General features: G+C 42.0%; 2 protein-coding genes across 6 annotated transcripts in view; both read left to right on the top strand.

Moving 5' to 3' along the window:
• The window catches only part of dnmt3ab (DNA (cytosine-5-)-methyltransferase 3 alpha b), a 31,524-nt gene extending 12,186 nt beyond the window's left edge, over window positions 1–19,338 (top strand). Inside the window, exons 4-22 of one of the 4 annotated variants that reach the window (XM_031847322.1) lie at window positions 383–429; window positions 1,554–1,694; window positions 7,454–7,792; window positions 8,587–8,745; window positions 8,952–9,059; window positions 9,470–9,626; window positions 9,818–9,964; window positions 10,471–10,515; window positions 10,755–10,834; window positions 11,020–11,132; window positions 12,192–12,375; window positions 12,476–12,560; window positions 12,922–13,067; window positions 14,189–14,279; window positions 14,442–14,590; window positions 15,061–15,146; window positions 16,503–16,572; window positions 16,938–17,056; window positions 17,206–19,338. In XM_031847322.1, coding sequence (XP_031703182.1) covers window positions 383–429; window positions 1,554–1,694; window positions 7,454–7,792; window positions 8,587–8,745; window positions 8,952–9,059; window positions 9,470–9,626; window positions 9,818–9,964; window positions 10,471–10,515; window positions 10,755–10,834; window positions 11,020–11,132; window positions 12,192–12,375; window positions 12,476–12,560; window positions 12,922–13,067; window positions 14,189–14,279; window positions 14,442–14,590; window positions 15,061–15,146; window positions 16,503–16,572; window positions 16,938–17,056; window positions 17,206–17,347 — 2,408 coding nt within the window. In that variant the 3' untranslated portion in view covers window positions 17,348–19,338. Of the gene's footprint in view, window positions 1–382; window positions 430–1,553; window positions 1,695–7,453; window positions 7,793–8,586; window positions 8,746–8,951; window positions 9,060–9,469; window positions 9,627–9,817; window positions 9,965–10,470; window positions 10,516–10,754; window positions 10,835–11,019; window positions 11,133–12,191; window positions 12,376–12,475; window positions 12,561–12,921; window positions 13,068–14,188; window positions 14,280–14,441; window positions 14,591–15,060; window positions 15,162–16,502; window positions 16,573–16,937; window positions 17,057–17,205 lie in introns of all 4 variants that reach the window. The other 3 variants (XM_031847321.1, XM_031847324.1, XM_031847323.1) reach the window with 3 other exon arrangements.
• Window positions 19,339–22,048: 2,710 nt separating this feature from the next.
• The window catches only part of dpysl5a (dihydropyrimidinase like 5a), an 11,913-nt gene continuing 7,584 nt past the window's right edge, over window positions 22,049–26,377 (top strand). The window contains exons 1-2 of one of the 2 annotated variants that reach the window (XM_031847378.1): window positions 22,049–22,248; window positions 24,561–24,831. In XM_031847378.1, the coding sequence (XP_031703238.1) occupies window positions 24,571–24,831 (261 nt within the window). In that variant the 5' untranslated portion in view covers window positions 22,049–22,248; window positions 24,561–24,570. Of the gene's footprint in view, window positions 22,249–24,024; window positions 24,382–24,560; window positions 24,832–26,377 lie in introns of those variants that run through there. The other variant, XM_031847377.1, reaches the window with a different exon arrangement.

Raw genomic sequence — 26,377 nt, 5'->3', positions numbered from 1 at the left:
AGAAGTGTGACGTTTGCCAAAAATAAACCCGCACTCACCATAACCTGGGCTGCCACTACAAACCTGCCGTGTTACATTAAAACCTTCACCTGGCACCCGACCGCACAAGCTCCCCCGGTGTTCAAAGGGGAATTTAAACTCTGAGCGCGCTTCAGGAGTTTCCCCAAACCAGTATCTCTCAGTTTTATTAACGTGACTTTAATTTGATGAAACACATAGTTAATGGGATGATGTCGAGGCCGGGCGAACTGAATTTGAGTTAATAAATGTGTCATGTGGGTTATTGATGAATGCGAGGCCACTTCAGTTGAACACAGCTATACGAAGATAACTCTCCTGTGAATGATTCAGGCCCTCCATTGTGTCGCTGTCTTCTCTCTAGATGTGGAGCACAAGGAGGAGGACAGGCGTGCTGCAGTCAAGACCGAGGTAAGATTCTGATCAGTCTTCTTTTTTTCCTCTGGCTGGTGTTAACTCTCAAGGTGTCTTTCACACTCGCAAGGACTGTAGCTTCCTTTTGAGGGGGCGGGTCACCTTTCTTGTCACAAACCTGTGCTTGCCAGCGTGATAGATAGTCGTGGTGCAGCTTAAATAGAACAAGAAAAAGGACAGTTTTGGTGCAGAAACACTGAATCCAACTGGATTTTCCACCAGACTCCATCATGCTGGTATGTTATAAATACATCAACCCATCCGGCAACATTGTGGCTCAAGTTGTATGCTTGATGAGGGGAGGTTTACGTGTTGTTTTGCATGACTATAGCTGGGCAGGAATTGTTTGACATCTTGGGAAACACACTTTTCTTGCAGGGTTAGATGAGAAGATTTTAGAGTGTTAGCTTAGCTTAGCATAAAGACTGGAAATAGGAGAAAACAGCTAGTCTGGCTTTGTCATAAGACAGATACATTTCTTCTCTTTAAAAAGGAACAGTTCCACATCTTGGGAATTATGCTTATTTGCTTTCTTGTCGAGAGTTAGATGCCAGTCTCATATTTGTCACCGCTAACTCTCAGCAAGAAAGTACATTACGCTTTTTTTTGTGTATTGTTCAACTTTTTGAAGACTACTCTCCCACGAGGAGCTTGCACCGACAGTAAACCGTATCTGCACCACTGCTAGACTAGAAGCTTAGTTATTTGCCTATCTTCAAGGTCCAGAAAACAACCGAGTAGTTCTCTTGCCTTTGGAAAGAAATGGTACCTAATGGTGAATATATTTGAAATATCAAATACACTTGGGAACTTGTCAAATCAGTTGGTGCTGGTGACCACGAGACTGTTGCCAGTGATTAGACACTGTGGCATCACTTCTTGCTGCCCGACCAATCACAAGCTGACGGCACCATACGGCCCACCAACATGCGAGTCAACATCTCTTTAGAAATCAGACAACCCCATGGCCTCAACCGCAAATGACTCACTGTCTCAACGGCTCTAGTGACAGACTGGAAGCACAGATTTATTACAAATCTGGATGCTTTTGAGAGAAAAAGGAAGAATCAAAAACAAGTAGCTAACTTTTTTTTTTTTTTTTTTTTTAACACCTTAAACAGGCAGGTCGAGGCAAGAGGGGAGTTGGTTGGGAGATAAGCCTTCGTCAGAGGCCCATGCCCAGAATAACCTTCCAGGCTGGTGACCCTTATTACATTAACAAGAGGACCAGAGAGGAATGGCTGGCCAAGTGGAAGATGGAGGTGAGTACCCCAGCTCTGTCCCAGCCACCGTAGATTACAAAGAGCCGGCGTGGAATAAAGCTGCCAGGGCCAAAGATAGGGCTTGTGGTGCGTAAAACGGCCAAGTGTATTTGATGGGTCATTTGATATCTCATGAAGGTACCATTTATTTCAGTAGATTTCCGGGGCCTTGGGCTCAGTTTCGCTCCTGCACTTCCTGACTTTGTTCTTGCCGATTGTATTCAGTTCAGGAAACTGTGACGTCTGCTATGGAAATGTTCATGTAAATTATGCTTTGCACCTGCTGTTTTTTCTCCCAATTTCATTGAGACGGTTTCTTTGGTGGAACATATTTCCAATTCAACTTTCCACATAAATACTGCACTAATAAAAAGAAACAAATCACTTGGTGGCCATCTTGGAGCTTTCAGCTACTAAATGGACCTCGTGGTGAGATCGTTTTGTCAACTTTCCAACGTCAAGAACACAAGAAGTCCTTGAGGTATTCAGAGAAATAGAAATATGACAACTTATCTACCCGTGAAGATCTTGTGATTCGATGGAAAACTACTAAATTATGGACCTTGCTTTGTCAACATTTTTTTACTGCACACAGCAATGCTCGCATACAAAACTCTGATTTCCTTTTGGACCATTAATGGAAACTCCTAATGCCGCATGATGTTAAATACTTACTAAATCATGTAACACATGACTCCTGGTAGTGATGCGATGTAGTGCAACTTCGTCTGCAACATAACGAGGAGTCCCCGTAGTATGAACGTGGGGTCTTCCATGTCTTCTGCCCCCCCTCGCTCTATTCTGGTGAGGGCTCGGAGAGCGGCCATAAAAATGTCTCCAGGGAAGAAATATTGCCAAATTAGCAGGACATGCTCGGGTCCCACAAGTGAAATGTTGTGATATACGAGGCAAGTAGGAAATATATATACGTCTACCAAACAGAGGTGGATCTTCTTCAACAAGTTGCTCTACAAGGCTGAGATTTAAGAGGATTTGCAAGATGCAAATCCGTATTATGTTTCCCCCCCCCCCCCCCCTTCTTCCCCCCATCTAGCGTATTGCAAGCTTTGATCTGATTTGCACAAAGACTGATTTGTTTTGGCATCGAAGCCTTCCTCCCGAGGAGGAACATGCTGCACATCTTTTAGTTTTAGTTCTGCTCTTGACACAGAGCGTTGCTGTTGCATGTTTCTGCAGCAGGGAGGACATGGTGGCTGAAAGGGTTACTGGCGTCTTGCACTTCTCCGGGATCTCTCTCTCTCTCTCTTTTTTTTCATGTGCCTTGTGTTACAGTGGACTTCTCCGTCTCTCCCTCTGCGTTTCCCTCCCCCATTCTTCTCCTGACCCCTCCCCCAGCTATGGAAATGAACTCTGTGCTATGGATATATGGAGGGTGAAGATGAGGTTTGCAGCAAATTTCCAGCCCTGCTTTGCAAGACAGCCTCTTGGCTCGCAGCCAACATTTTGCAAGTCCTCTCTAGCCAACCAGAATTCCTGTCGGCAATCACCTGACCCTGAATTCCCAGACAAAGAAATGTTCATGCTTTCTTTTTTTAAGCGATCTCTTCTACCCTGAGAGTGGGGGTGAAAAAAAACTCAAGCCCCACACTGGATTATGAGGGTTGCGCGCTGGTGTGTATGGGTATGTGCACTGCATTGTTTGTTTGCTAACATGGAGGGATAGTGTGCATGTCTGATTAGCCCGCTTACAGCGAGGGGAATATGCTGACTTCAGGTATTTCCATAGGAGTTGCCGTGGACCATCTGCTCTGCTCGGCTTAAAGGGAAACCGTCTCTTTAAAAAAAAAAAAAAAAAAAAAAAAAAGGAAGAGAGAGCAGGCTTTAGCCGTGTTTGGGAAAAACTTGCTCGCGCGAAAAAAGTTTTCCCCGTGGGGTGAATATGTGCTGAAGCTATTTCCTGTTTCATAGCAGCACCTAGAAATGTCAGAGTAGCTTCATTTCATTTTAGGACGGATGTATTTACCTTTAGGAATGTTGCTGTTTGGTGAGAGCCACCACGATTTCACCTCACACAACACTTCACTTGGAAAAAAGGTGAAGTTGTGTCGGCCTCACATCTCTTTCCTTCCTGTCATTGTGTACTTTGCTCTGTTTGACTTGAGATTTACTAGAAGGAGACTTATTTGATAACGTTGAAAAGATTTTAAAAGGCTTCGGAGGAAGACGAGCAGCCTCCTCGGGGAGCTTCTTTTTTTTTTTAACAACTCCACTTGTGGATTCATGGGAATTCTGTTTATGTATTCAAGGCTGACTCTGTAATATTCCTAATTATCTCTTAAAAGGATGCAACACAATGAGGACCAGATGGCCTATTTGAGTGTGACCCCCCCCCAAGGCCACTCATGAAATACACAGCCTTTGTAGGGATCTGTGCTAAAATCAGGCTAATGAATGCAGTGACCACATCGCTGCACAACGGAACCTGCCACTTGTGCTTTTCCACACAGTATTTCCACTTTAAACACTTCTTCGTGGTTTGGGATCCGCTTTTCTGTTGCATCTTGAGTTACTTACACCTGTCGTGACTTAGGGAACTTTTTTTTATTATTTGTTCGCTCAGCAGATAAGCTCGTACTGAGGACATATGTCACTGCATAATCCATCTAACAATTACACAAAACAGACCCCGCTGCGTCTCTCCTGCCTGTTGCGCATGAGAGACTATTGCATTCACAAGGTCAAACTCTTTTGTGTTGCTTCAGAGACCTGCTGTCACGTTGTGGGAGGAAGTAATGTTCAGTGACAGTTTATTTCATTTCACTTTTACCTTGAATCAGAGTTTGCTGAATGTTTTGACTCAACGGCACCTGAACGGCTACTTTAACATCGTTTCTTTCTCTAATGTCACATTTGTTTGATGCTCGTTGTCTTCGTCCCCTTTTTAAATACGAGTTTTCAGTGTTTCACTTCAACAACTGCACTTTTGACTCTTTGAGACTGAGAAATGTTCCTCGTAATGTTCACAGCCTTATAATAGGCGGCTTTATGTCATATAAATAACTGAAGCTGTGCTGTAAATGTGACCTTTTTGTTAACAATTACCGCCAAGATTAGATAGAGGTATTAGCTCCACGCCCCAGAGACCAATATTCTCTTCCCTTTTCTCTGCCTCACAGTGCACTCCGTCACCCCTTGAGCCCTCAGGGTCTCCCGCTGCAGAGACCTCTAGGTCAGATCATCCCTTATTGTGCACCCAACATGTCTCCACACTGCCAGAGGCCTGTGCAGCTTCTGCTTTCACTCTATCCATTACAAAATCCACACTTACGTCGGTACAGTTAGGTTTGGTTTTCCATAATATTCATATATCCCCTTTCCAAGGGGAAAAAGTGTAGATGTGTTGGCTGTGAGGTTGTTTTGCACATTTGCTCGGCTGTGGTTCTACATCTATAGTACGTCTGCTGTCATTTGTGGAATTTGTTTTCAGCGCCGGCGTGACAGCGGATATAAGTGGTGGTATTTCTGAGCTGTCAGTGACGGGCAGGCGTGTGTAAATGATAAAGACTGCATTGTGGCTCTGCTACCTCCTTTCCTATTTCCCCCTTTAGCCTCAGAGGATCTGTCTTGCTGGTGGAGCTGCACGCGCACACACACACACACACACACACACACACACACACACACACACACTGTGAGGCCCCAAAAAGGGGCCCATTTACTACTGGGAAGAAGTCCAGAAACAAATATCTGGTTCTTATAGCCACTGTACTTTCTCTCCTCCCCCCACTGGCATATTTTAGCGTCACTTTCTGATTGGCTCCGAGGAGACGGAACCCTGGAGACAGCCTGACCCAAAACACACCAGAATGAGCACACTAATAGTAGCCCAGCCGCTTTATTGCCATTCACAGAACCCCCAGTGTCCTTGTGATTACTGGACACCAGAGAAGAAGAAGCTCACTCAGGAGCAAACTAATAAAATGTCGCTTTGCAGTTATTCTGTCAGACCATTTCTTCCAGAAACGGCTCTTCTCACTTCTCACAATTATTACAGATTGTTTCTCCCGATTTAATTGACATTTGTTAGTTTTTGCAGTTTGCCATCTGGAACCACACATCCAAGCAGGCTGTCGAGCACTAACTCCAATGTGCTCGTGCTGGAGCCAAGAAGCCCAACACATATGGCCAAGGGCTTTGAACCGTCCATCCAACAGTACAGTGCAGATATTTATAAACCACAGCAGAGCCTCTTGATTGAAGAGCACATGTTTCTACTCTTCAGCGCCGAAACCCCTCCTCGTGCCGTCTAAGCACCACCTCCCCTTAAAGGCGCTTTTGTTTATGAGTCACACTGGGAGAGACAGAGAGAGAGAGGTCGGAGGACTGTGCAGTCTCTCCCCTTCTTGCCTTCCTTCCTCCTCTTCCTACACGCCCAGTCCACCTCTGGACATTTACAGTGTGTGTGTGAGAGAGACCTGAGAACCTGAGAAGGACTCCAGCGAAAGTAAGCACAGCTGTGCAGCGCTGCGCTCACGTGGATCCTATAGTATGACTAACACGTGTTTACATATAGGAGTGCAGATATACTGTATATTCTGCATGCGTGTGCTGAAGAAAAAGAGGAGAAGAAAGTTAACATGTGTGTACATGTGAGTCCTACCGTGTGTGTTTGAGAGAGAGAGATAGATCAGAATGAGTGCAGCTGTTGGGGGGATTTACTGTGAGAGGCTTAAGTCCCGGCTGCGTCTCGTCCTCTCTGATCGACCTAGCGGTTTAGTGGCTGGTACCACAAACCCAGTGAACTCTCCGCTGCAGCTCTGGACACGATAGAGTTACTGTATACCGTGCTGTTGATGAATGGGCTTTACAGTCGGAGATAAAGCCATGTTTACAATGGCTGTCGGGCTCCCACAGTCAACATTCTGCACTTACACAGCAGAGACGACGTGCCCGCATTGTGATGCACAGAGGAAAATGCTACCGGCCTCTCTGTAAACTGTGTTCGGTAGTAACACAATGTTATTGAGAGACCTGCATGGGCATGATTCAGGCAGAATGCATGATTACATATATGATATGATCACGTAGCGTGCATTAATCAATATATTTAAATGAAAAATGCGTCAGACGTGTGTGTAATGGGAAAGTGACAAACCCACAGAACAATGCTTGGTCAGATTCTACTTTCTTCTTTGACACATTTCCTGATTTATTTGGTCCTCTTCTTTGCAAAGTTTAGCGTTAGCCAGGAGCCATGGTTAGCTGGACATTGTGGCCTAAAATTAGAGTTTTTTGGGGGGTTGCTGAGGATGTTGTTTTGGTTTTGTTAGCCGTCTCGTTTCTTTCTATTCCTTTTAGAACAATTTTCTGTCAAGTTTTTATCTCTTTCAAGAGTTTTTTACATAATTAGTGAGAGAGGATTTTCCCAAACCGCCCTATTTGTAAATTTGTAAGCAGAAGTTAGATATTTCAAATTTAACAGTAACTTATCATGAGAAACTCACGTTTTCAGTGCTTGTGCACATGCATTTGGGTATCTGGAATGCCTGCCAACCCAAAAACTGTGAAATAAGACAACACAGTCAGTTCTTTGTGGGCCGCCTAGATCAGAAATCATGTGATTCAACCAGCCATTCAATTGTGTTTACGTTAAAGCAAATAAAGATGTGCTCATAGAAACCCAAAAAACAAGTATGAACAGGAAAATGAGCGTGATATATCCCCTTTAAATCTTTTTTTTGTACACTGCATCTTTGAAGACCTGTCCCCCTCACTGCTGTCACTGGGCTGTGTTTCAGGCAGAAAAAAGGTCCAAACTGACGTCAGCAATGAGCGCGATGAAGGATCACGAGGAGAACGAAACAGAGACTCAGATAGAAGACGTCTCAATAATCAAGCACCCATCACCTTCGAAGCAGCAGCAGCAGCCTCAGCTGCACACTCAGTCACAGCCTCAGTATCAACAGCAATCACAGCCATCGCTGCCACAACAACAACAAAAACAACATCAGCAGCAGCCGCCTCAGCAGCCTACTGACCCCGCCTCCCCAACTGTGGCCACGACCCCTGAGCCCGTCGCCATAGAAGGCGGAGACAACACGTGCCCCAAGCCGGCAGATACTGAGCCCGAGTATGAGGTGAGATGGTATTGATTGACACTGATTAATGTCTGGCTGCAGACCAACAGGAAGTCCTGATTGGGAAAAGGATTTAGAGTAAGGCCAAGATTAATCCACGCCGAGTAAAGCCGCCATTTTGGAATTCATGCTCTTCAGGTGTTTTACAACTGATCCGAAATTTTACAAAGATACCAAATATGCCATGTTGACTTTTAATGAAACGAGTATAAAATGATCTAGAAGATCTACAGCACATTTACATTTAATATAATTCAGCATTAAACATTTTTTATCAACAAAACAATTTCCAAAAATACCAAAAAGTCCAGTCCCAGTTTCTTAGTCTAAAGATTGTGCTGCTTATTTGTCTGAAGCGATCATAAGAATTAAATGTCTTGAATTTGAAGAGGTCAGCTGGGGATTCATTTTACATTTTACTGACAAAGAATAAAACAATTAATCAATAAAATAATCCAGAGATAATGAAAGTAATCCAGAATTAGCAGCCCTGATCCATACTATGATGAATCAGCTTTACATATCGTCACTATAGTAGATATGTTGTGATATAATTGTTTTATAACATAATTTAATATATAGCATAATAATAATATAATTTAACTTTTGGTCTCCAATGTGTAGAGGAGGTTGTGTATCACCGGGAAGATGCTCACTGTCCGCCCTGATGCATATACGTTGACAATCTATCTATCATTCTGTAAACCATGTGTGTCTGTCCCACAAAATGGTTTCACAGATTATGCCCAGAAGTTAATATTGAGCGGATGATTTGTCTTTTACTTTGGCTACAGGACGATCGTGGTTTTGGCATCGGCGAGCTGGTTTGGGGAAAGCTTCGAGGGTTCTCGTGGTGGCCGGGCCGCATTGTATCCTGGTATATGACGGGACGGAGCAGAGCTGCCGAGGGTACCAGATGGGTGATGTGGTTTGGAGATGGAAAGTTCTCAGTGGTGAGTGTTTGGAGCCAGCGTTAATATCGCTGTCAGGTGATTACATTTTCTTTTCCACCATAAATTAAGCAAAACAGCCTTTTGTTTATAGTAACAACCAGCATAAACACAAGAGCCATCAATCTCCAGACACGTTTTACCTCAACACAAGTCTTCTAACGTGTGACCAAAAGAATTAAATTATTATCTGTGTATTTTTTTTACAGGTTTGTGTAGAGAAACTCATGCCTTTAAGTTCCTTCAATAATGCCTTTCACCAACCAACTTACAACAAGCAGCCCATGTACAAGAAGGCCATCTATGAGGTGCTACAGGTGAGTAACAAGAGCAACAAAGTCCCGCTGTCAGTTTAAATGATCTTGATTGATGACATAGAATTCAAATGCTTATATTTTTACAGCGACTTAAAGGAGAACTTCTGTAATTTTCATCCTGGACCCTATTTTCGCATGTTTTTTATGTCTAAGTGACTAATTGGGACATTTGGTCCAGTATTGAGCTAGAGCTCTGCAGCCACGAAAGTTCAGTGCAATTAACAGAAAGATACAAAAAAAATGTAATTTCAAAATAAATGCGTAGATGAGGAATAAAGAGAAAATAATTACGATCCCTTGCTGAAGCCTTTTGTTGAGACATTGCTCACACTGAATGATTTAGCAGCTGATCATTTCTGTAAGTATATTGAGGATGAACTTCCGTCATTAATGTTCTTATGTGTTCACAGGCGGCGTGCAGCCGGGCAGGAAAAGCCTTCATGGCCTGCCCGGACAGTGATGAGACGGAAACCTCTAAATCTGTAGAGATGCTGAACAAGCAGATGATTGACTGGGCTATGACAGGATTCCAACCCACTGGACCCAAGGCTTTAGAGCCACCAGAAGGTAAGAGGAAGTCACTCTTATGAAGCTTGAATTGTTGGACAACTGGGAGTCTTGACTTGCATTCCCAAGAAACGTCCCATGTGTATGAATAATAGACCTCTGGAACTACAAATCTATTAAGTTAAGCACGTGATTGAATAACTCCTAATGTCGCCTGTAATATTAATTGTCTGACATGCTGTGCACTCCAGAGGAGCGTAACCCATATAAAGAGGTTTACCCCGAGATGTGGGTGGAGCCTGAAGCGGCAGCTTACACGCCTCCGCCAGCCAAAAAGCTTCGCAAGAGCACAGCAGAGAAACCCAAAGTCAAGGACATTGTTGATGAGAGGACACGAGGTAAGGTGCCTCATTTATGAGGTTAAATAGGAGTCCTGAACCCTATATGTCCTCCCATGGGGTGGACACAGCAGAGGAAGTGGTCGGAGACGTAGTGTGTGACAGGAGGTCCATTAGAGAGGCAGCTTTCTACAGTGTTTTCCACTGTAAGGTTTAGTCATTTAACACACCTAGTACTTTTCACAACCACTAACATATTAAGTCATCAGCTGTAGTCTGCACACTCGAGAACATTAAAGTCCAATTTTTGAATTTCAGAGTTTCCAACTTCTAGCATCATTTCGTCTTTTACATTCATAACTAAATTATTTACTTTATGTATTTATGCACAAACACATTTTTGATTTGCACAGATGGTTGCATGAGTTGTAGTTGGATAAATAAACTTAAAGTTAGAGGTTGAAAGGAAACAATACTTTGAACTGTTGACCTCACAAATGCATTGTCGCGAGTTGATTTCGTTAACCTACATTCCTCACGAGGTGCATCGTGTGTTGTGTTTTCAGAACGGCTTGTTCAGGAAGTGAGACAAAAGTGCCGCAGCCTAGAGGGTAAGTGTTGTGTCCTGTGAACACTTCCCCTTGTTGTTGAAAGCAGAAATCTATGCGTCAATGTTAATAAAACTGTAAAAAGCCATTTCCATGATTTCTGTTTTATTGCGAGGTCTCTCTAAGCTCATTAGATCTCCACCTCCGTCGGAGCTGTTCAAACACTCTCATTGAAGTGAGAGGTTCACACCGCTCCGACCTCTCTCTGTTAAAACACTGACGTGCTGAACTTCTTCTTACAGATATCTGTATCTCCTGTGGGAGTCTGAATGTTAGCCTCGAGCACCCGCTGTTTGCTGGAGGAATGTGCCAGAGCTGTAAGGTAAGCTGTGATAGAGGTCATTACAATCGTAAAAAACAACAACAACACACACACGCACACACACACAGCTCCTTTCAAAGCTAATATACTGAACATATTTCAAGCGGCACCTGATGTAACCCCCGTGAAATTCTAGGTTTTAAATATGTCAAACTGCTCACTGTGTTGTCTCTTTTCTTTCCCAGTACTGCTTCCTAGAATGTGGATATCAATATGACGACGACGGCTACCAGTCCTACTGCACGATCTGCTGCGGAGGACGGGAGGTGCTCATGTGTGGAAACAACAACTGCTGTCGGTAAGATTTACTGGGTTCTACTGTGGAATGGAGTCGGCAGGTGGTGATAGAAACCATAACGGTCACAATATCTTCATCGATGGTGTAAATGTTAATCACGACAGCATCCTTTGCACTAAGGATACAGTATACTGTCAGCGCTTTACTGAATCTCCAGAAAATCTGTGGAGGAATATGCAAATTGATGCACGTTTCCGAGTTGAATGGAGCGAGGTAAACTGTTTATGGCGGTGAATTATCCGGACAGACGCTATTAAACTGTTGCAAAAGAAGAGGCCGCAACGGGACGACGTCATTAAAAGAAGAATGCCAGTCAGACCTCCAATAAATTTCCGGCGTTTCCGCTCCATTTTTAAATGCGCATAAAGATTTAAATAAAAGGATAAATAAATAATAAAAATAGCTCGCACATACTGAAGGGAGAGACCCAGTCCACCGTGAAATTAAACAGACACAGTAGGTTCTGAGCTGTGCTTGAAACGGACACTGTTGATTTTTTATATTGGTCCCAAAAAAGGCCCCGAGGAAGAGTTCCGTCTTCCAAATGACCTTTTTAATCTACAGAGTCTCAGAGGATGCTTAAACATATCCACTGTAATAACTGAAGATAACAATATGTTTGGTATTTCAGATATGTCCCCAAATAAACATAAAGGACTCCTTACTGAACCAAACCATCCACCCAGAACTTTGATCTACAATGACCTGACTGACATAGACTGCGGTGTACAATGTGCTGTTTTCAATTCCCTGTATGTGGAACTCAGGCCAAAGCCCTTCTAATAACTTTTTTAAAAATGGGTCATGAATATATACAGTTTAATAAAAATAAAAAAGGGCTTAATAATTCCCTAAAATTCCTAAGAAACTTAGTTGTGCAAACGTTACTAAGACATGAGCGTGCAAATGAATTTGTTGCACTAGTATTAAGTAAACTACAACGGCCATGTTTATTATGTTAACATGTCACCCTTTTGCACAAAACAACACCATCTTCTACCAGATACTAGGTAGATATATTATCACTTGTACCGATTGACCACCTTGGCCTGTGTGCAGGTGTTTCTGTGTGGAGTGTGTCGACCTCCTCGTTGGCGAGGGAGCGGCCCACGCAGCCATCAAAGAGGACCCGTGGAACTGCTTCATGTGTGGTCAGAAGGATGCGTTCGGTCTACTGGGGCGTCGCACTGACTGGCCCACCCGTCTCCAGCACTTCTTTGCAAATAATCATGACCAAGATTTCGTGAGTAATGGACCTTTATTAAGGCTATAAATCACACTAACTGTCTCACTTAGGAGTCTGTATGTGTCTCACTTTATTCACTCTGTGTGTTATATTTCAGGATGCACCAAAGCTTTACCCCCCAGTCATGGTGGAGAAGAGGAAGCCCATTCGTGTCCTGTCGCTGTTTGACGGCATCGCAACAGGTTAGACAAGAACTGAATCTATTCAATTCAAATGCCCCGATCTTTATTAAACGCAGCATTTGGTCACAGGTATCCTTTTAGTCGACTATGGACAATAAATAATGGACAATAAATATAAATATAATAAAATATATATATATTTTTACAGTGCTTTCCTAGTAGTAACTTTGTTATCTATCAAAGAATCACACATGAAACCGAATCTTATAACACCACCATAGTCTTTGTAAGTACTACTCGGCGTATGATTTGTTTATAAATCAGAGGCGCGGCAGAACTACACATCACTTTTTGCTTTCTATCATGCAGTGTTCATTGGTTTTGGTGTTTGGTGGTCTCAGCTGTCTATGTTCCTGTGCAGGGCTATTGGTGCTGAAAGAACTCGGCATCGAGGTGGATCGCTATATAGCTTCTGAAGTGTGTGAGGACTCCATCACTGTGGGCATCGTCCGTCATCAGGGTCGCATCATGTATGTTGGCGATGTGAGGAGTGTCACACGCAAACATGTGAGTTTCATTTGTTACTATGTTAATTCATACACTGAGTTTGCTTATGCAACTGCACTGACTGGTGAAATACGCTCGTAACAACTTTTCCGTGGGAAGTACATATTGAACGCCTGAGTAAATACAGCGACGATAGTGAGCTATGTTTACAGATGTCTTGCTAGGAAACCGCAAAAATCCTGCAAGAGCTTTAATTCAGCTTAACAGTCATAACGCGTGTCCCTGCCTGAGGAAGCTCCACTGCAGCAAAGGGTGGTCGAGTATCTGGTGTCAGCAAAACTATATTAGGAATGATTTTAATGTAAGAAAAAGAAACCGTGTATCATCTTAAATGCAGGTACCCCCGATGAGGACGTTACGTGTTCTCCCTGCTTGAAATCCTGACACGATGTACAGATGTTTGCATGGACCGCTTTGCTTTGTAACAACGTCAGTTAGCAACTAACCTCGTGCTCTACCGACACTGCTAAATTTGTTTGCTGATTTCCTGACTGCAGGACTCAAAGCTCTGCTGTGTGAAATTCCTCTTTTTACTATTTGGCAACATTTCTGTGAATGAAAGTTGCCCACAAACAGAGCGGAACATGTCACCTTATATGGAAGTTTTAGTGGTGCTAATGGTCAAATTTCACAAACGCGTACTTCCTCGTAAAGAGGCCGCACTCATCAGGCTGAAACGAGCAATTTATGACAAGTTAAGGGAGTTTAGTATTTGGCAAACACGTGTACAAAGAAAAAAGGAAGATAAGTTCAGCATAAGAATAAAAAAATGTTACTGCATGAGACCCAGCAGTGGGTCTAACCCGGCCAAATATAAAATCTCTTCTGCCTGACTATCAAGGCTCCTTAACATGACTGATATACGGTTCACTGACATCATATTACATCATTCCTGGCCAATTTTTCAAGAGAAAAACTAAAATGTTGCTCCAAAGTTCATGAAGACAATAAAGGACGAGACTAAAACACAATAAAAACCGTATTACGCGTCCATTAGACTCTACAAGTAGAAATGAACTGGTCCGGTGTTTGTTGGAGCGTAAGGCTGGATCACTTTATCTTACGACGTATTGCTAACTATACCGGCTCTGTCTTTATCTCTGTTTCTTATCCATGTACAGATAATGGAGTGGGGTCCTTTTGACCTAGTTATTGGTGGAAGCCCATGCAATGACCTCTCGATAGTCAATCCTGCTAGGAAAGGTCTCTTTGGTAGGTTCACTGTTCAGACTCTCTTTGTGATGTTGTTTTGGATCAAGATCATGTCAAATACCGATAAAGCTGATTATCTGAATAGACAAATCACAAAAGTACCATCAGTATGTGCCCCTTACTGAACCTCCACCACTGTTCAATGTACGGCTTCTGTCCCAGAGGGCACCGGGCGCCTGTTCTTTGAGTTTTACAGGCTGCTCCACGAGGCCCGGCCGAAGGAGGGGGAGAACCGGCCTTTCTTCTGGCTCTTTGAAAACGTGGTGGCCATGGGTGTCAGCGATAAGAGGGACATATCTCGCTTTTTAGAGGTCAGCTTCTCTCTGTCCGCTTAACATTTATCTAATCCTCCAGGTCATAACTGGTCATAACTTCTAGATACAGTTTGACGTGACACAAAGGCCTGATGGCTTATGAATGCCCCCTTGTGGCACTAATTCATTATCTTTAGACACAGATCATGAGAAGGGAGCACTGACTCTTAATCTTTATATAATATGTACTACTAATAATGTACTATGTTTAATGTACTGGTCTTCTGCTATCTATATTGCTTTTTGTCATGTTAAGACATGGTTTGGCTTTTAATCCCTTTTAAATGGTGGGATGACCTGAGCCTAAATTGCCTTTAGTCAATCAAACTACAGGATTTTTGTATCCAATACCAGTAATACTGTGCTATTAAATGGTAACTCTACTTCTCCTGTAATACACTGTATGTGACGCAGCATTTTACCTTGGTTCCCGGAGTCACTTCTCCTCTGCTTTACTTGGATTCCAGTGCAACCCAGTGATGATCGATGCCAAGGAAGTGTCCGCTGCCCACCGCGCCCGTTACTTCTGGGGTAACCTTCCTGGCATGAACAGGTTGGTGTGCGAATGGTGAGGGAAGCAGCTGCCTGTGACATACACAATGGAAGAAAATATACCCTTGGAGCAAGGGACTAAATCAACATAGCCTCCTTCTGACATTATGGTTAGAGTCTCGCTCAAGAAGTATCTTCCTTCTCTAATCTGGCAAGGTGACGTGTTGCCGGAAGACAATGGTGGAAAACGTGAATGAGTTTGTTGTGTTGGAGAGCAGAAAGCGTCGCTTATTGTGAACTAAACGATGTCTAATGTCATGGCTGGATATTTAGATGATTTGGAGAATATGGATGAAGTCTTTAAATTCAATGCCCGCCCGTGTTTATTTGAGTATCTGTCGGTTACAGCACTATCCTTCTTCACTGTTTAAAAAATTGTTGTCCCCATTAGTGACTTAGATGCAAAAACATGCGAAAATTGGGTCCAGGTGTCCAGTGAACACCATGCATCTCCACATGTTGGTGAATTTGAATGTCAATGCAAAATACACATTAATGCAGCAGTAATTCAAAAACATACATAATAGTAAAACACTAACAGGGAACAATTAATTTAACGCAGAGTACTTTTAAAACTTTGAGTACCTTTTGCTTCTAATACTTGCCTACTTTGTAAGGTTTTAAGTGCAGGCCTTTGGCTGGTAAAGGAGTATTTTCACGGTCAGTACTTTTACTTCTGTAAAGGATTTGAATACTTCTTCCACCACCGATTCATTCAGATGTTCCTGAGCTCAGCAGAAAGCTCATTAGCACGCGGAAATTTGCTGGCGAGCTAACGTTAGCTAACAGACTGCGCAGAAGTAACACCACGTGATCACAAATCAAACGTACCTCGAATTTACGCTTACGTGATTGGCTGAAATGAAAGGAGACATCTGATTGGCTACAGGTTGAATGGAGGGAAGTCTCAAGGAATTCACGCGTGACAAGCCAGTATAGGTTTCTTTATGAATGCAACAACATCCAAATATGTTTTTTGTTGAAAATTGCAAATACGTATATATGTGGATTTCTATAACATTAATTTAATACAATAAATTGTATTTTTGTTTTTTTCGTTGAAAAATATTTTTTGTCTCGAGAGACATTTTTCGATCCTTCTTAACACAGAAACCCATCTGATTACATGAATTCAGCCCAGCAAGTTGTGTGTAAATCTAATGAGGTGTGTGTAAGTTTGAACATATGAGTTGTCTATTTCAGAGGACACTTGAAAAGACAAACGACTCAATCTAATCACGGTCATGCCAGATCACAATCGGCTGAATAAAAGAAATGTGTGTTACTTAGTTAAGCATCAGATTTGTTAGCTGAAGTCGTCATCTAAATGTTGGCTCCTGTTCTTTCTCTTTGACAGGCCTTTGAGTGCTATGTACAGTGACCGGGTGGACCTCCAGGACTGTTTAGAACACGGCAGAACAGCTAAGGTACTTGTGTTGTACTTTGATTGCATTCAAAACATTTGAATTATGTTTTTCTCTATCCTCTCATGGGAAGAAAACCAGTTGTGACTAAGGTCATTTTAGTCAAAAAACAACAGCAAAAAATGTAATTAAATGAGAAAATATAAGAAAAACACAACATTGAATTTATTGCTCAAAGCAAAGCAACTTTGCACACGGGCGGCTCCCAGTGGCAGCAAGAGGTAACAATTTGAAAGTCCATCAGTCAGTCCTGTGAACTGAACCAAACACAGAATCCAATGCAGTACCGAGAGAGGTAAAATCTCAGGTTTTGCAGCTCTCGTATGCATTGAACGATGAAAAACAATTTAGACTAATGTTTCTTTCAGTTTGGCAAGGTGAGGACCATCACCACCAGGTCTAATTCCATCAAGCAGGGCAAGGACCAGCACTTCCCTGTGTGCATGAACGAGAAGGAAGACATCCTCTGGTGCACTGAGATGGAGAGGTACGTAAACACAAAGCTTGTCCTTCAAACTAAACTGTCACAGCTGTTTCAGCCATCAAAATCTCAAAATGATCTCCCTGTGTCTTCCCCTATTCTGCTCCCTGCCTGCCCGGCTGATTGTTTTTGGTTCTGACTGGTTCCCCTGTCAGGATCTTTGGCTTCCCAGTCCACTATACGGACGTGTCCAACATGAGCCGACTGGCAAGGCAAAGGCTCCTGGGCAGATCATGGAGCGTCCCGGTTATCCGCCACCTGTTTGCACCGCTCAAAGATTACTTCGCCTGTACTTGAGCGGCGGGAAAACTCGCTCGGAAACATTTAGGAACTACAACTGTATGTTGTGACTAGAAATAAGAGCCTTGATCCTCGAATTACACTCTTGTATAATTTGCAAGTGAAACTTTGACGTAGATTTCACATTATTTCTCGTGTTTGAATTGTAATTCTTATTCTATTTAATTTTGATATGTCATTTTACCTTTTAGCAGTGTTATCAAGTATTGTTGATTTGTTTGTGCAAGCTATACTTGAGACTATGCTTTCTTCTCACGACACTGAGACAGAAAAGTGCTAAACACGCGTGTTTTAAAAGAGACGGCAACGCGATGGGAAAGACCCGACAGATAGGAAAGGGTTTCAAGATATGTGAACTGTTTTCTGCTGTGTGAGCGTACTGTACGTCGGGGCGGCGAGATTTTCCCACCTGCGGTGCGGCCATGCTTCCAGCTACTGAGCCTCACAGAGATGTGACGAGAAAGGCAATCTTCTTCAGTGTCAGGAGAGCTGCGTCTCTAAGAATCCAAAACACCAGATCACATATACCTCTTTGTTTACAGTTTCTCTACACAACTGAAGGTAATAAAGGTACTACTGTAATATGGTTACAACACCATGGTGCTCCAAGGTGATGAGAAACATCATCGCCCATGTGGCACCGCAACTTTAGACAATACGGAGCTCTTTATCTGGTTGCTGGAAAACACTTGTGTTTGATGTTGAGAAAGAAAAAAACAATTCTGTTCTGTGTTGTTTTGTTCACTTGGAAGGAAAGTGACAGACGGTAGAATGCAGAACAGAGCATCATGCTCTGTTCTGCATTTCACAGCTTTTATACAGTTTGTACTGGTGCTCATTTAATCTCTCAGCCTTGCCACACTCAGGCTCGCTGCCTGGATCTGCACAAACGGAAAGTGACGCTAACCACGTGGGCGATGATGTTTTCTGTCATTCAAAAAAAACAAAAAAAAAAAAAACTTAAGATCAATGTCTGTGAAACTAGGTTGTTTTTCTAGTTTCATCCTGACCAATGATATTACTGTACAACTGTTAAGTAAGTGTGGTCGCTGGAGGGAGGGAGGGTGACCAGGCCGGGTAACTCTCCTCATCAACTTCCACCTCTCTAAACTGAAAAAACTGTCAGGTGCAAATCCTCAACAATATGGTGCGGCTTCACAACGTTCTTCTACCTTTTTATAGCAATTCTGTGCTGTTTTATCAACATTATAAAGCACTTTTTTATATGTATACTTTCTTTTTTTCTTGATATTTTAAAAAGAATATTGGTTCTTGTGAATTGTTTTGTTTTGTTTTATGATGTGAACTGATCTACCCTCGTGTAATACTTTTTTGTATACAGTAGGGCTGTGCCAATAGAAGTGAAAGAACGGATTTTGATATGTGAAACCCATGTTATTTGACTCGGTGTACAGTCGATGGATTGACATTTGTAACTCCAAACCCCTTTTCCCTTTCTCCATCATCCATATTGTTCCCTGTTTAACAGCAGCGATACAGTATGATACGACCCAGATTCAAAGAATGTCTATTTCTTTTAAGATTGTAAAATGTAAGACAGAGTTAGGGAACCATGTCATTCGCTTTGTATGATATTTTTGCCATTTCCCTGATAAATCGTAGTCGTCATGTTGACAAATTCAAGTGCTGATCCAAATTTGGATTACCTTCACAGACTAAATTCTCTTGATTGTAACCTCTAAGATAAACACGGAGGATCTAGGCTGCAGTTTGTCAAAACAAAAAACTGACACAGTGTCTGACGAAGATGTCGGTACTCAAAGAGTAAAAAAGGTAATAACAACAGATGTTATCTCTTATCTATATCCTATTTAAGATTCAAAATTTTAAATTTAATTTCTTAATGTAATTAATTTCTTAAGTGACCTTATTGCCATATGTTTTGTCCATGCACACTGGGCTCAATATGAGCTCTTGTGCTTTCTGATACTTTAACCAGATGTTATTTCCCCCCTCCTCCTATAATACTTACCCCCCCCCCCCCCCCGTGTTTGTACATTTTGTAGAGTTTTCCGGTTGCTGTTTTCAATTTGTTTTTATCTTTTTTTTTTTTAATTACGTATGTACAAATATAATTCTTTGCTAATATATATCATCAAATTAGGAAAAATCTTAGGTTAAAAATTAAAAAAAAATCAAGTGACAAATTTGATTCAAAACTTGCTTCGAGCAGTAGATGTAGGGAGACTCCAAGTCGACTACTTTATTGTACTGATTTGTTGGTGTCAAGTGAATCCAGATTTGAATGTCTTGTGATCTTGATAGTGGCCTATGGACAGCTTTAAGATGAACGCTCTCAACTTCACTGCACAGCCCTACATGGTGGTGTTATTTTGCTTCTCTTTCTTTTTGTAAGACTTCAAAAAGAGGGATTGTCGGCGTTTCTGATGGTGCTAAACATTTTATCTAAACAAGAAAAATATATTTGATTGGAAGAGAAATAATGTCTTGACAATGACTGTTTTTAAGTTCCCTTGTAGTAACGCAAAATAACTATTATTTCCCTCATATACATATATTAACAAAGGCATTTTAACTTTGTACTTGAAAAAATAAGGATAACAAATAATGAAAGGTTTCCTATATTGTTTTAGAATAGAGATTGCTGTAGTTGGTGCTTATCTGTGGGAAAATCGTGTGAGAAAAAAAAACTGTAGCATAATGTATGCTTAATACGCATTGCTTCTTAATCCTACATTCCATGCCGTAATATTCTCCATGTCTGTTTTCAAAATGTTGTTTTGAATTGATGTTTTTTTTTTTTTTTTTATATCAGAAACATTTGAGTTTTACTGTTCAAGGCAGGTCAATAATTCTATATTCGGTGAAACTGTTGACACTCTGTGTGACTTTCTTTCTGTCATAACTGTTTGTGGCCTATACGCTTTCCCTCAAGACCAGTTCGTACAGCAAATGTAGCAGTCATTCTCCACTTTGACCGAACCCCCCCCATACTTAAGTTTAGTGTCCAGAGAGAAGATAGAGGCTCCGTATGTACTTGTGCTGGAGAACACTTGAATAAATGTATTGTTTTTGTGCAAAAGTCTGTCACCTCCTGGTCTTTTTTAATCATATATGAATTGTACCTGACCTTTTTAAATTGAAGCCCTTAAACATATGGTTTTCTTGAATCTCAAATATTGCTCTGCAATATTGAATTCTCAATATTAAATGTTCCACAATCCAACAGCACATTTTTTTACAACTCAGTCAAGTTCAGAAAGAATTCAAAGTAGGTAAATCTTTTGTGAGAAAAAACAAAACATGGCTCTTCCTACGGTATGACTTATTATGTCAGGATTAGCATGACATAAGTATGACAGTAATTATTTGATACTATCTCAAAACTATGATGTGTAAAAAAAACATATAAAAACGTTATTAGTCGACAGAAATTGGCCTCCATGTCTGTAATAGACATTTTGACTTGTCAGAGCAGGAAAAGCACAAGAGATTACTAATAACATTAAGGATGGCTCTTTTCTACACAAGTACATAGTTATGTCATGAAAACTAAGTAAGAATTAAGAGAGATCTTGTAATTATGGGAAAATATCTCGTTAATGTGATACCTTGAAGTCAGATGGGGTGAAAACCACTTAATGATGAAAACCTTTTCTCAAGTGACAGAAATGGGCTTCCATTGACACATGGCCCCATTATAATGCAAATATTTGGAAAGCATAATTAATACTCGCATTACTCTGCTTAAGCTTCTAACTGTCAGGGGGGCTGATAGAAGAGATGTGGATATTGATATTCAGCTCCAGGCTCCATGCCATTGTGCCCTCCAGCAGGGGATTTGTTGCTCAGTGGCTTCTTGACACCTGGGTCTTCACTTAAATATAAGGGTGTTGCCCTGCAGCTCCTCTCTGATCAGACCTGAACATGTTGCCACTCCACCGCCTTCCATTCAGCCATCAATCACACAGAGTGTATGGGCTTGCACTTACATTTCCTACCAATGCCACATGCTCATAAATATATCATTTATCTGTTTTATGTTTCTTTTTGCTTCTATAATTGTTATCGATTAAACCCAGGTCGTGTAAGAAGACTAAGCTATACATATATCCAATCAAAGCTCATAAAGACATTCAAGCCATTACATCCATGATAACAAAGATGATAACACATTGTAGAAAATCTATTATGCACTGTATCACTCTGCTCTTATCGCCATGCCACCCTCTTCCTCCGATAGTGGTACAGCCTCCTCACACTGGACACGCCCTACGCCCAAAGTAATTGGTTTGCTTAGGCGACCGAGCCTTCACTCAGCGCTGCTGATTGGAGCGTCACACCGTCTCACTGCTGGGGGGCTGCAGGCTGCTTCAAGTTAACCACAGAAAGAGGGAATGGTACCGGGAAACCTGCGATTATCCTACAAAATAAAAGCAGAGATATGTGTCTAGAGAGGGGGTGTTTGTAGTGTACGTGCTTGTAGTCAAATTCGCTGAAGATGACCAATGCCAATGGATTGCTTTGATATAATATAAGGTAGTAAAAGACATGCAAATTGCATACGGGGGAATTTATTTTAATTTCATGCAGATCGCCTCTTAAAAGCAGTTTGGCCACTATTATTCCTCTGCACAGCGGGGAACAATTTGGATTTTATTTTGAAAGCCATAACCGGAGGTCTTACTTGTACTTCCTTGCTGACTTGACGGTGATGATGCTGCGGTCTGCTCGTCCCGGACCGGCCAGGAAGGCATCCATCTGGTGTATGTTGTGTGTCTATGTGTGTGTGTCTGTGAGTGTGTGCGTGTATCTCCTTGGGAAGTGCCATCCACGGATTGTGTTGCATTCTGTCCCTGTAAGAAAATAAGCAGAGAGCCGGGTGGAGCAGCAGCAGCATCGGGCCCAGAGAGGAGGTATGTGGACCACATCATCGGTTTTATTCGGACTAGTTGGCTGTAGCGCCTCGGGGGAGAAATCCTCTCCTTGGGAGACTTTGTGTCACATGCCCCCCCCGGCTACACGTCTGGGTGTCTGTCCTGCTCGCTTGTTCATGCCACCCTCCTAGTATCTCTACACACCCTGAATTACAACTATACACCTTCTTTACCTGGCTGCACGGCCGCGTATATTATAGCGTGCGGCCAGACTCGTCTTGGTGGTGGAGGAGGGAGAGGAGGGACTGGGGCGGACTGAGGGTTTCTAGGTCGCTAATGAACGCTGAGCGGCCGATCATGCCGGATGGAGACCGGTTTCTTTGTGTCAAGTCGCACAAGTGGAAGTGTCATCATTCCACCGCGATCACACGTTTGCAGTGAAATTACATCAAATGCCTGGATACTTATTCTGTTTATAACATCATAATACTACGACATGTACTTGCGGTTGCGTTGGATTTGTCGCGGGGATTTAATAGATTTAAGGGACAAGTCAAATAAATATAAAGACATTTGACCAATAGAACCAGGGCCTATAGTTGTATTATTGTACTCCAAAGTGAACATTTAAAACACTAGTAGTTCATTCTATAGTTGCATATATTTAATCATTAATCGGTTTTTGTGCAAGTCTTAAAACAGGTATCATAAGCTCACCTGTTTATTATTGACAAACCGGCGTCTAACTGAGCAATATAGGCCCCGTAAAAATATTAGTAATAACTTTATTATAGCCTGTAGCTGCCTCCAGGTTTTGAAGGACGTACACAGGAAATATTGCACGAGTGTTTCGCCTTATGACTGATATGGTATGAATGCCCATCCTAACGCATGCATCCTCCACATTGTCAACCATCAGACCTGGATGTGTAAAGGAGTCCATGCAGTAAAGTTGCCGCACCCTCATACGCACGCATCCTGCACGCAAGCACGCAGGATGGGCACACTCTCCCTCGCTCACACACACACACACACACACACACACACACACACACACACGCACACACACACACACACACAATACATCACATCATTACTACAGTGGTGTAAAAAGAAAGGGAGGAGGCAGATCCTGGAGATGGGTTCTTTGTTATTGTTGAATAGATAATCACTGATGATAAATGATCACAACCATGTTAACCAAATTATTTGAAGAAGATTCATTTTTCATTACTTTTACTGTAATTGTGTTGTACAGAATAGAACACAGTAGAGTAGAGCAACGTTTCTGGTTGTGACCAGAGCTGAAGCCAGAACTGTAGAAATACTGAGGTGATGAGACCTTTAATAAATATTTACTTATTCATTCAAGTTTGCAAATGTAATCTAGCAACACGAAGAGTAAGTGCTGTTTTAACTCTGAATACAATTCTGGATACTGAATCAATTATTCCTGTTTTGTGGTCTAAAATTCATCCAATTCGAATCTACTGGAGTTAAAAATACTGCAATCAGTCTAAAACATATGCACCAATTGGACATTTTTATAAGTTTAACTCTTTATAATTAGCTAAATTCACAGGAATAATATCAAAGACACAGCCTCATTGTCCTCAATGCATATCTATGAGCAGTTTAATTCATACTGTGGTTTTACCTTTTCAGATTTACATGCAGAAGAGGTAAAAGTATAGTATGTCGCAAGAAAAAAAAAAGAGCTTAATAAGTAGTAAAATATGTCTATTATAATTTCCTACCCTAGTAATCATCTGGCGACCCCTGAGATTCATCTTGCGACTCCTTTTGGGGTACTGATCCCTAGGTTGGGAAGCACTGGGGTAGAATAGAGGTATTTTCCATGAATAAAAGTCAAAGAAACTCACTTCAAATTTCTTAGTTCATATTTTTCAGCCGCTGTGATAGCTTAGTATTGAGTGAACGACATTATAAGTGGCTTTATGCCGCTTTAGTCCTTTCAAAATAATGGCCTTATTGACCCGTGTCTGGCCTCAGCTTCTTTCTATTCACCACTATGTCACTGTGCACTGAGACGTCAGGTCTCAGGCCGTGACTGACACAGTCTCGATGTCAGTCACAGCCTGACAGACTGGTCACAGGGCAGCATCACTGGTTCTTGTCTCTGCTAGACTTACTACACTGTCTCAGGATGAGGTACTGTAAAACGTTCTCCTTCTCAAGTTTCTTCAGGGAGAATTGCTTTAGCTGTAACTTTGTTTTAGTAGTTTTAGATTTAGTCAGTGTGCCACAGTTTTAGCAGCTGCTCACAACACCTGACAAAAAAAGGTTAAACTCCATCTTTTCCTCTCTCTCTCTCTCTCTCTTCCTCACAGAGCTATAGCCATGTCTTCCAGCTCAGCGATAGTGCGGATCCTGATAAAGGGCGGCAAGGTGGTGAACGACGACTGCACCCAGGAGGCCGACGTCTACATCGAGAACGGCATCATCGAGCAGGTGGGGAAGGAGCTGATGATCCCGGGTGGAGCCAAAGTGATCGACGCCTCGGGAAAACTGGTCCTCCCCGGGGGCATCGACACCAGCGTCCACCTGGAGGAGAGCTTCATGAACGCGACCACGGCAGATGACTTCTACAGCGGCACCAAGGTAACGTCCCGCTGGAAGTGGAAAGAGAGAAGAAGAGAGGAGGGTTTGGATTGGAAGTAGGGCATCTTGCATTGTCCTAATTGTAGAGCAGAGCAAAAGCAACACTTTATGTCACAGTATGTTTTTACAGTCGAAGCATGAATAAGAACCGTGTATCTGCACTTTCAGATTTTCTTGTTCTAGTTTTTGTAGTAAATTCCGCTCGACTCTCTTGAATATCCCAATTACTTTAGTATAGTTTATAATCACAAATATGTTGCTTTCTCTGTCAGATGGAGATCAATGAAAGCTCTTCAGTGATTCTAATTTTAGCCGAGATGTCAGAGAAGCTTCTTTAGTTTGGTTTTGATGAGATGAGACAGCTCGCTTAATATTTTGGTATCAAATATGTTGGTTATTTTGGACACAACCATACTTGCAATCAAAGTAAAATGACGAAATTAGAACAGAATGTAAACACTAAAACTGCAATAGTAAGATAATATTAAATATAAAGCATTAAAGCAGAGTGATAGAATACAGACATGTTAAAATGTATTTAATCTAGACCGATGATGGAGACAGTTTGAACACTAACAAGACTGCGTTTATTTGAAAGTATTTCATTTATCAGTAACATACTTTGGATGTTCTTACAGCCAAGCCATCAATCTTGGCGGTAGAGTCCAAATCGTCAGTTGATTAATCAATTGGTAAATGGACAGAAAGTTAATCGTTAACAGTTTTAGTCATTTTCTAAAGCAAAAATAGCAAACAGTCTCAGGTTTTACATTCTCAAATGTGAAGAACTCCTGGATGTATTACTCGTCTGTGATTGTAAACTGAATATCTTTGAGTCGGGTGGACAAAATCCAATTGGACTCAGATCTGTAAAATCCTCCTCAAACAGCCAGATGTCACAAATCCTGCTTCAAAATTGCAATTGTTAATCATAAAACTGCGAACAGAACCTGGATAACCGCTTAAAAATGTTGTATTAAAAAAAGCGAAGAAGCATTCAAATACAACAACAAGCTGCGAGCTAAAGTGCAAACTGGATGGGCATCTTTTACTGACTCCTGACATTAGAACAAATTATCTATTTTGATGATTCATCATTCAAGAAAACAACCAGTAGATTTAGAGATATGAAACTGACCTACTTGGCAGTTTTATTTGTTTTGTCACAAGTTTGCAGAGTCTGCGTTTCAGCAACATCACACAAAGATGATTTGGCACTTCGCTGTTGGCGCGGCTGCCAGAAAGTGTGGGATGAAGTCATCATGGCGGCTGATAAAGACTGGGATACCCCACTCTGCTTCAGGGCACCGTGATGACTCATTGCTCTGTAGCACTTTGAGATGACGGAGTCTGAGAGACGACGGAGGCCGGAGCTTCAATCGTTTTAGTAGACGCTGGTGACAGACACTATTCTCCTCATTCCTCTCTCCGTCTCCCCTCCTCGCCCCTCCCTCGCCCCTCCCTCGCCCCTCCCTACCGCTCCGCCAAAATAAGTCCGGAGACAAATGCAGATCAGTATCCGTGTCCATGGATACCGGGGGGGGGG

Source organism: Anarrhichthys ocellatus, unplaced genomic scaffold (genome assembly GCF_004355925.1).
Source record: "Anarrhichthys ocellatus isolate YVR2014 unplaced genomic scaffold, GSC_Weel_1.0 scaffold7, whole genome shotgun sequence".
Lineage (NCBI taxonomy): Eukaryota > Metazoa > Chordata > Actinopteri > Perciformes > Anarhichadidae > Anarrhichthys > Anarrhichthys ocellatus.
Note: the sequence above shows the minus strand (reverse complement) of the source record. Positions and strands in the feature narration are given on the sequence as shown.